This window comes from Ceratina calcarata, unplaced genomic scaffold, assembly GCF_001652005.2.
Source record: "Ceratina calcarata isolate Rehan_Ccalc_2016 unplaced genomic scaffold, ASM165200v1 scaffold192, whole genome shotgun sequence".
NCBI classification, from domain to species: domain Eukaryota; kingdom Metazoa; phylum Arthropoda; class Insecta; order Hymenoptera; family Apidae; genus Ceratina; species Ceratina calcarata.
Window position 1 is genome coordinate 291526 of NW_017140723.1, and position 8067 is coordinate 299592.

General features: G+C 33.2%; 2 protein-coding genes across 4 annotated transcripts in view; one reads left to right on the top strand and one right to left on the bottom strand.

Annotated features, from left to right (window-relative positions):
- The window catches only part of LOC108621991 (uncharacterized), an 8961-nt gene extending 5544 nt beyond the window's left edge, over positions 1–3417 (top strand). For both annotated transcript variants that reach the window (XM_026811138.1, XM_026811139.1), the window contains exons 3-11: positions 63–284; positions 409–905; positions 987–1161; positions 1228–1563; positions 1650–1855; positions 1951–2197; positions 2298–2528; positions 2608–2859; positions 2923–3417. In XM_026811138.1, the coding sequence (XP_026666939.1) occupies positions 63–284; positions 409–905; positions 987–1161; positions 1228–1563; positions 1650–1855; positions 1951–2197; positions 2298–2528; positions 2608–2859; positions 2923–3144 (2388 nt within the window). In that variant the 3' untranslated portion in view covers positions 3145–3417. The remainder of the gene's footprint in view (positions 1–62; positions 285–408; positions 906–986; positions 1162–1227; positions 1564–1649; positions 1856–1950; positions 2198–2297; positions 2529–2607; positions 2860–2922) is intronic.
- A 99-nt stretch (positions 3418–3516) lies between these two features.
- Positions 3517–7484, bottom strand: MFS10 (major facilitator superfamily transporter 10). 2 transcript variants are annotated; one of them, XM_018019618.2, is made up of 7 exons: positions 7391–7484; positions 6988–7223; positions 6330–6566; positions 6167–6254; positions 5868–6088; positions 5260–5790; positions 3517–5180 (listed from the first exon to the last, which is right to left on the bottom strand). In XM_018019618.2, the coding sequence occupies exons 2-7, from the start codon at positions 7111–7113 to the stop codon at positions 5055–5057; spliced, it is 1329 nt and encodes a 442-aa protein (XP_017875107.1). In that variant the 5' UTR covers positions 7114–7223; positions 7391–7484; the 3' UTR covers positions 3517–5054. The 2 variants fall into 2 exon arrangements, with proteins under 2 accessions (XP_017875107.1, XP_026666942.1); XM_026811141.1 differs by lacking the exon at positions 7391–7484 and having other exon boundaries at positions 6988–7311.
- Between the last annotated feature and the right edge of the window lie 583 nt (positions 7485–8067).

Here is an 8067-nt window from a genome sequence, read left to right on the forward strand (position 1 = left end):
TCAATATATCATTCATTATCCAGATTACATACATTAATACAAATAAAATTTATGTTTAAAAGGTAATAAGTGCATCGTTGGATCTGAGCATATTTGATCCTGGATCCAGCATAGCAGCAGAATTCTATGTTAGTCTGCATGAGCTTATGAATTCTTTAGGTTCTAGAACCACTTTAATATGGAGTGCTGTGGACGTTTTACAAAATGCATGTCATAACACAGCTGCAAGACATGCACTTATTCACACTTACAAATTTGCACCGATATTGGCCAGATTATTGGAGGTATGCACTTGCTTTATCCTTTATATTTCTTAAATAACGTGATCATGTTAAAGTAAAATATTAAACAAATACATACTGTACTTTAGTATTTAAACATCATGATTGCCACATAAAATTTGTGTAGGCAAATTTGACGAGCGAAAAAAGAATACGAGTATTAAAGCTGCTTCAAGAACTGACATACGGAATAAGAATCTCTTGGCAAGAAGCTCATTTACCGTATTTAATATTGATTTTAACACAATGGGTGACGCAATCCAACGAGGACAGCATTATCGCGCTCTCCTTGGGAGTATTAGTAAATCTTTGTTACAAAAATCTTCCTGCGGTGTACACGTTGATGAGAACGATTGATACGAAAGCGTTCGTGAAAACATTATTAAAGCTACAGCACCGTAGTATTAATACCCGTGTACAGTGCTGTAAACTTTTAATCATATTAGAACAAACGAATCCAAATATTTCTGAGAAATATATCTTAGAATTTGCCGCTGCCACATTCGATAATCTCATCGCTGCAATGAAACAAAAAGATGTCTTATTATTGAGACACGTTATAGACTTCTTTAATGATGTTGGACAAAACGAACATTCTCGTTCCGTGTTGCTTACATACACTTGGTAAGTAGTAACGTAATTTTCTATTTTACCTCTAAATTACACTTTGTAAATTCTCAATTTATTTTGTGTTACATTATTTAGTTATGGGAGAGACGTAGAAAATGTATTAGCTACGTTAGGAGATAATGCGGATCCAGAATGTGTTACTCTGCTGATGGAATTCTTAGCATCCCTGGTGAAATTGAAACTATCCGCTTTAGTACCTTTATACCCTTTGTGTGTAAAAACTGCTATGATGTGGGTTCCCGTCGAGCAGGTACAATTTCATCGTATCCAAAAATGTACAAGCATGAGAGTTGTTAAATAATTGTTTTTAAATCAGGTGTGTTCTAAAGCATTGACTCTGATAAGAGTCACAGTAATTGACTCACGACGAACGCAATCATGCTCCGAAGTGCTTGCTGAATTAGACGCTTCAGTCTTGATGCTCATAATAAATATTGAGAACGATCAAGTACAAGGGAAGTGCGAATTAAGTTTGGAGGCAGAAACGAAATTAGCGGAATTGATGCAATTGTTCCAAGAGATGGTTAAAACCCCTGCTCTTAGAACGAAAGTGATGCATTCGTTGAACGAACAGATGATACGAAAATTGTTGAATCCAATGCTGAATTCGGACACGTGCGGAGGCGGCGATTGGCCGGGAAATTTTAATCAAGTATTTTATATTTTATACATTATTAACGGAGTATAGCGTCCTGCAGACTTTACCACTATCTAAATTTTACTCTATATTATTTATAGAATCCTACTACGAACTTGTCCATTCATGCGCTAGCATTAACTGCCGATTTAGCAGCTCATAATTCTCAATGGATGGCATTGTTCATTGAATTACTGCAGAAGAAACAAATTCAGATGTCGATGGCGCATGCATTGTTCGCCGGTGACGCGGACGTTAAACAGAAGGTTTTGCAATTGACGTCTACTGAAGGGTTTCTTCAGGAATGGTAGGTTTTATCTCAATAAATTATTTTTATCGATAAAAACTCTAGATAAATTCATTATTACATACTAATTGTGTCTCATGCTTTTGTATGAGAAGTTTTTCCGAGGTCGCACTTTGTATGAAGCAGCTAGAACCCTTAATATTATTACAAAGCACTCCTGGGACAGTCACGAATATCGGAAGTAATTTGTCCGCAGAAACGAATAGTGAAATGGCGCCGCTATTTTCTTTTGGGCAAGAGGAACGACTCGATGCCTTTTTAGCGAAATTACAAAGAGCTTACGAGTCGAACCAAATCGGTGACATTACCACGTCGGCGGTAATGGAATTGTATGAATATAAGGTAAATGTTCCTTTTAAAATTTATATCTATGTATATGTATATTTATATAAATGTTTATATTATGAACTTCTAATTATTTTATAACGGGTATTTATAAAAGTTAGCTGCTATGAGACACGCGGAACGGGCTATGCAATCGAGTTTAGAGGCGGCGAATAATCATGGTACCAGCTTACAACATCGGCTGGCACAAGTCGTTGCGGAATCGAGTCGTTTGCATCAAATGTTGTTCGATACGCAACAACGCTTGGAAGGTGTTAAGTCGACTTCGACTGCAAAACTTGCTGAAGTGGAGGAACAATGTAAAAAGGGAATCGCTGTTAAGAAACAGGTTGACAATTTTCTTCTTGAACATATGAAATCCTTCTGTATGAAATGTTCCTCGTAAAATATAAAATTTTTATTCGTAGGAAATCGAAGGATTGAAAAAGATAGTAAATGAAAAGTCGAACACCATTGAGCATCTGAATATGATGGTCGCGCAACAGAAACATGAATTGGAAAATAGCAGTATTAAGATCGATAGCTTAAATAAAAAGATAATTGAATTGGAAGTTGAATGCGCGGATGCAGAAATGAGAACAACGGAAATGGTTAATAAAAATCATGAATTAAATAAATTGCTTAAAAAATTGCAGGATCAATTGAACAAAAATAATCAGGTAAGTTTGCTTTTATTAACACAATTATTAGTGGAACTGTTAAACATGATTCAATGAATGTAGGTAATAGAATCAAAAACAGAGGAAATCCAATTGCACCAAAGACGTATATCGGAGCTTCAACAAAAAAATGAGAAATTATCAGAATCAGTGCGTACGTATGAGAAGGAAATTGCCGAGATGGGTGGAACAATTCAGCAATTGAGAGAAGAATTGGTAGATTTAAGTCGTATGCGAGACGCGATATTTCAACTCACTGCTAAGAAAAAAGAAGAAAAGAGCTAATACTTGTAAAAAAAAACTCGTTTTCGACTTATCAAAACTGTTTGATATTAATTTTGAACAAAAGATACTTTCATATTTATATATTTTTCTAATATTTTTAAAATAAGTAATTGGAAAATAAAAATTATGCGTACGTAGATGTATATTATAAAACTAGCAATATTTGAGAGAGTAAAAGCCATAACTGTGTAAGTCATCTCTTGGCCGAGGTCCGACTCGCATTCCTTTTATCATTACAAATATTAATATGTTCAAAGAAAACGTGAGGTAAGTCTTGTTACAAGAACAGCTTTACCATTTCCGTGACTCCCATTCCGAAAAGTGACTTACCCCACTATGACTGCTACTCCTTCATATATTCGTTGCATCATCTATTTTGTAAATATAATTTTACCCTTTATTGTTGTTATTCAAATATAGTTTTACATTTCTAATCTATGTAATACAATATAACTAGCTCTCTAGTGATCTTCTGTTTCCAATAACATTTGCATGCAATTTATATTTTCGTTTTTCGATACGAAAGAAGAAAATATTTATAAATGCAGACATCGATATTTACGCAAATTAGTTACAGTTCTCTTTCCTCCATATCGTATATTACATTAAATGCAGATATTTGTGTTATTGTTATGTATTGTACGCTTTGCAAGTCTCTGAAACAAATACTTTTTAAACATTTATATTACCTAAATAACTTTCGCTACTTTCGATTCACAATTACTCAGATTATAATGCAAATATTGTTTATTTAATTCGTATGATTAAGGGATTGACGTGTTCTAAATATTAAATTAAAGAAATAAAGCAATAGCATTTACATATTAAATCGTAAGAATAATCAATATTAACAAACATTTGCATATATAAGTATCATATTTTTCTCGTCAATTCTCAAATCTTCGTCAACTGAATAGTCACATTTACTATTCGTTCACAGTTCGCAAAATATTGTTTACCCGTTTTCTTTGAGAATAATAATTTTTGAATTTTTTAAATTATCATTTATCGAATAACGTAATGATATAATCCTTATAATCGCGAGAACTACCTTTACAAAAGTTTATTCAATCTTGACGTATAATGATAAGTAGTAATTCTACTATACGATATTTCTTATAAGTCATTTTTGTCAATATTTTATCTTTTTACAGTTTTGTTACTTCCCTTCTTTATTTATTAGATATCTTATTATTGTGCCACCTTAATATATTGCCATAGGAAGTACAAAGGTGAATTATATTCTGCATGTGAAATATATACATGCAGTGACTCATACGCACAAATGTGCGTGTTTTATCCTCTTTGTCGTCATAAAACGAAAATAAAACTACGGTGATCATTATTAAATGATCGTTCTCTTTATGTACATATAAAATTCTTACGTACAAACAAGAATATAGATTCTTTTATATTTTCATCATACATAAATATAAAAAATATGTGCAGCAATTTGCACCTCTTTACAACATGATTAAAGTAAATTAACTTTTCTTAATTTTACATCGTATAGCACAAATTTGTTCGATATTAATTGGAAACAAATTAAGTACTAAAGATTTTAAAAATGTTAAAATGTCATATTGTCATGTGAGCAGCTTAATCGGAATGTTACAATATGTTACTTACTTAACATGTCATTAAGTGAATACTGATTTAAACAATTTTTTACGTTCAACTAATGTCCATATTGTTCAACTAAAATAATCTAAAGCATTACAGACGAGATTACAGCTTTCTTTAATAAGTAAAAAGTTACGTAATGACTTGTAATGTATTTACAATTAGTAAAAGTTGTGCCTAAATGACGAAACTGTCATAAAGTTAATAAACAACTAAAATGAACTGATTCGATCCATTGGTACGTTACTTTGTACGTGAATTGCGTCGCGCCTAATTAAATTTTGTCATCAACTGCTGCTACCTTTGCTCCATGGCTGTTCCGTAGCGGAAGCAAACATTAAATAAAAGCAATTGGTTGCCATATTTATTCCTGCTGCCAGCCAAAATACTGTGTGCCAACGAGCCAGCGTCTCCTGGGACATTCATTTTTAAGGATTGAGCATACAATAATGTAAAATATAATATTATTTTTATCAATTTCATTATACTAACGTGTCCTTGGACCAGCCTTCCAATTATGTATGGAGCTAAAAATCCGCAGGCGTTTGACGTAGCGTTTGTAAGTCCGTAAAGCGTTCCTGCGTATTTTGGCGCTAAAGCAATATGATTCATTTGATTTCCTGCGTAAACAGCACCTTGTAACGATCCTAATCCAGCGAGCATCATCATAACAGTCATACGGTCGCACTCAGCCCAGATAGCACCGACAAAACTGAGGCTGGGTCCTAACGAAGCCACTGTGTTCCATAACTTGAACGACGCTAAAGGAGATAGAAGCCCACGGGAAAGCAAGGCATCTGCGAAACTTGAAAGGCCAAGTCCGACTAACCAAGAGCTTAAATAAGGCAGTGCTGAGAGGAATGCGTCTTGTTGTACATCAAAATGCAAAATTTTATCCATATATGTTGGCAATTCCGTTAAAAGTGTGTAAAATGCCCACGCCTGTCCACACTGTGTAACAGTTATAGCCCACATGGGCAGCGACGTGAATATCGATACCCAAGGAACTCCTGCATCGTTATCCTATTTTTCAAATAAATTCAATTAATAGTTGACCGACTAGAGAGGTACAAATCGATACGAATGATATTGAAACGAACATCGTCCACTTTCTCCACACTAGCCTCGATGTATGCTCTTTCGAGAGGATCAATTTTTGGATGTTGCGCAGGTGTATTAAACACGAATAAGAACCAAAATGCATACCACACGATACCAAGACCTCCGAATAAATAAAATGCGAGGGGCCATCCGCCCCAGAGTTCCAATGAACATAGCCAACCGCTTACCGGTAGCGAGATAACAGTACCAAAATTTGAACCTATCGATTAGAAGTAGCTAAATAAGATCTAGGTTTCATTATTTATGATACAACCATAAAATGCAAGAAATTAATTACCCGCATATACTATAGCAGCAAACTTGCTTCTTTCTAAAGGAGGCACCCAATGCGCTAACATACTATGCATTGCAGGGAATGTAACACCCTGTTTATAAAACGGTGCAAAATTATGTTAATTCGTTTGTCATATGCATATTTTTATGGAAGAAGCAGGAGTTACCTCCGTAAAACCTTCCGCGACTCGTACAGCTAAGAATGGTAGTAATCCTCCGTATGCCGCGAAGGGGCTAAGTACAGTCAGTACGGCGGTAAAGAATACTCCTAATCCGAATATTAGTTTTCCACCGAATTTCTCTGCCATTCTACCACCCGGCACGTTTGTAGTTACATAACCGATGAAGAAAGCACCTAATATGACTCCTTGTGTCCTTTCATCCCAATTAAATTCTCCTGCGCTCTTTAAAAAGTACATGTAATTAAATGAGATTAATTCGTAATAAAAGATTCTATCATAAATTTTATTTTATTTTCATCTTAATTTTCAAAATATATTACTTTATGCATAGTACGATAAAACCAGAGGAAGTAGGCATTAGAATGCACAGTTGTCCTTGGAATGAGATCGTGTTAAAAGCGATAAGTTTTGTATGAGTAATAAAATGATAATAAAGAAACGACTAGTGTTGATATTTGATCTCAATTCACATCGCGCGTGTACACGGTGTATTAGATCATAATTGTCCATACTTGTAACTTAATGTAACATATAATACATATCTAATTTCAATAATTATCTATATTACATACGAATTTTGAAATATCAGAAACAGGGCATACCAGTAGAAAAATGTTTGTAAATGCAGTATAATAATACTCACTGGTATGAATGTTCCATTAATGGGTTTGTGATTATGGCATACGTCCGCTGTATTATTATCATCGTTATGGGGTATTGCTGTTTGATTAACCATCGAAACAATAGCTACAGATAAATTCACTCTCATAGCATATACAAGTGCAAAGCCCAGAAATCCTAAAAAGCCTAACGTATGCCTTGCTTTTATACATGATTTCGTATCAGGTGGTGCATCAAAGGATACGTCCGACAAAGTAACTGAAAGAAAATTTGCTATTAGATCTAGATAATTTAAGGAAAATCATATTCTCATCCGTTAATTCTTTTAGAACAAATTAAATACGATAGATAACTATAATCATTATACTAATTACATTTCTTCTATTATATTTTATAATCAGAATATTAAAAATGATTAAATTTACCGACTGACTTTTAAGTACATTCTGCAAAAATATAAAATTTGTTTGTGGCTTTTTATCTTCTGTTTTAAATTTTAGAATCTACTCCAATTTTCATATGTTAACTCCTCCGTTTTTAATTATTATAAAGGTAACTTACAATACAAGCTACTCTCTGTGTAGTCTCCTTATTGTGTTAATTTCATTTCAGAAAATGCAAACGGAAATAAATAATATATTACATTGAATTACATTCCATATAATGGTGACTATTTAAGTACTGCTTCATTTTTCATGCAAAACATTTGACCTAACGATTGACTATAAATAAACTATAACTTGTAACATAGTAAAATGTCGCATAATGTAAGTACAGTACAACATAAAAAATATAAAATCGTAGGAGATGCTGAAAATTTTTAATACCTAAACCACAGCACCGGGCGATTTAGAATAGTACGATTTTAAAAAGATATAAATAATTAAAATAACATCAATATTCACGATACTGTTTGTCTGTTATTCTTAATTGGCATAGTATTAAAAACGAGCTGATTAAAAATTTGCACTTTGTAAAAAAGCTTTGACAATATTACAGAACGTTCGCGGACTAAATCAATAAGACTCCCATTAGTTAAAATACAATAAAATATTTTTAATACAAATATACCAATGAATAACTTGTTAATTACATTATAATT

What these genes read in the sequence shown, in the direction of transcription:
- MFS10 (XM_018019618.2), bottom strand. Translation starts at nt 7,113, where the DNA reads ATGAGAGTGAATTTATCTGTAGCTATTGTTTCGATGGTTAATCAAACA. An exon ending in TGCTGCTATAGTATATGCGG is followed by an intron (nt 6,089 to 6,166) that starts GTAATTAATTTC and finishes TCTAATCGATAG; the next exon opens with GTTCAAATTTTGGTACTGTT. An exon ending in GTGTGGAGAAAGTGGACGAT is followed by an intron (nt 5,791 to 5,867) that starts GTTCGTTTCAAT and finishes TTTGAAAAATAG; the next exon opens with GATAACGATGCAGGAGTTCC.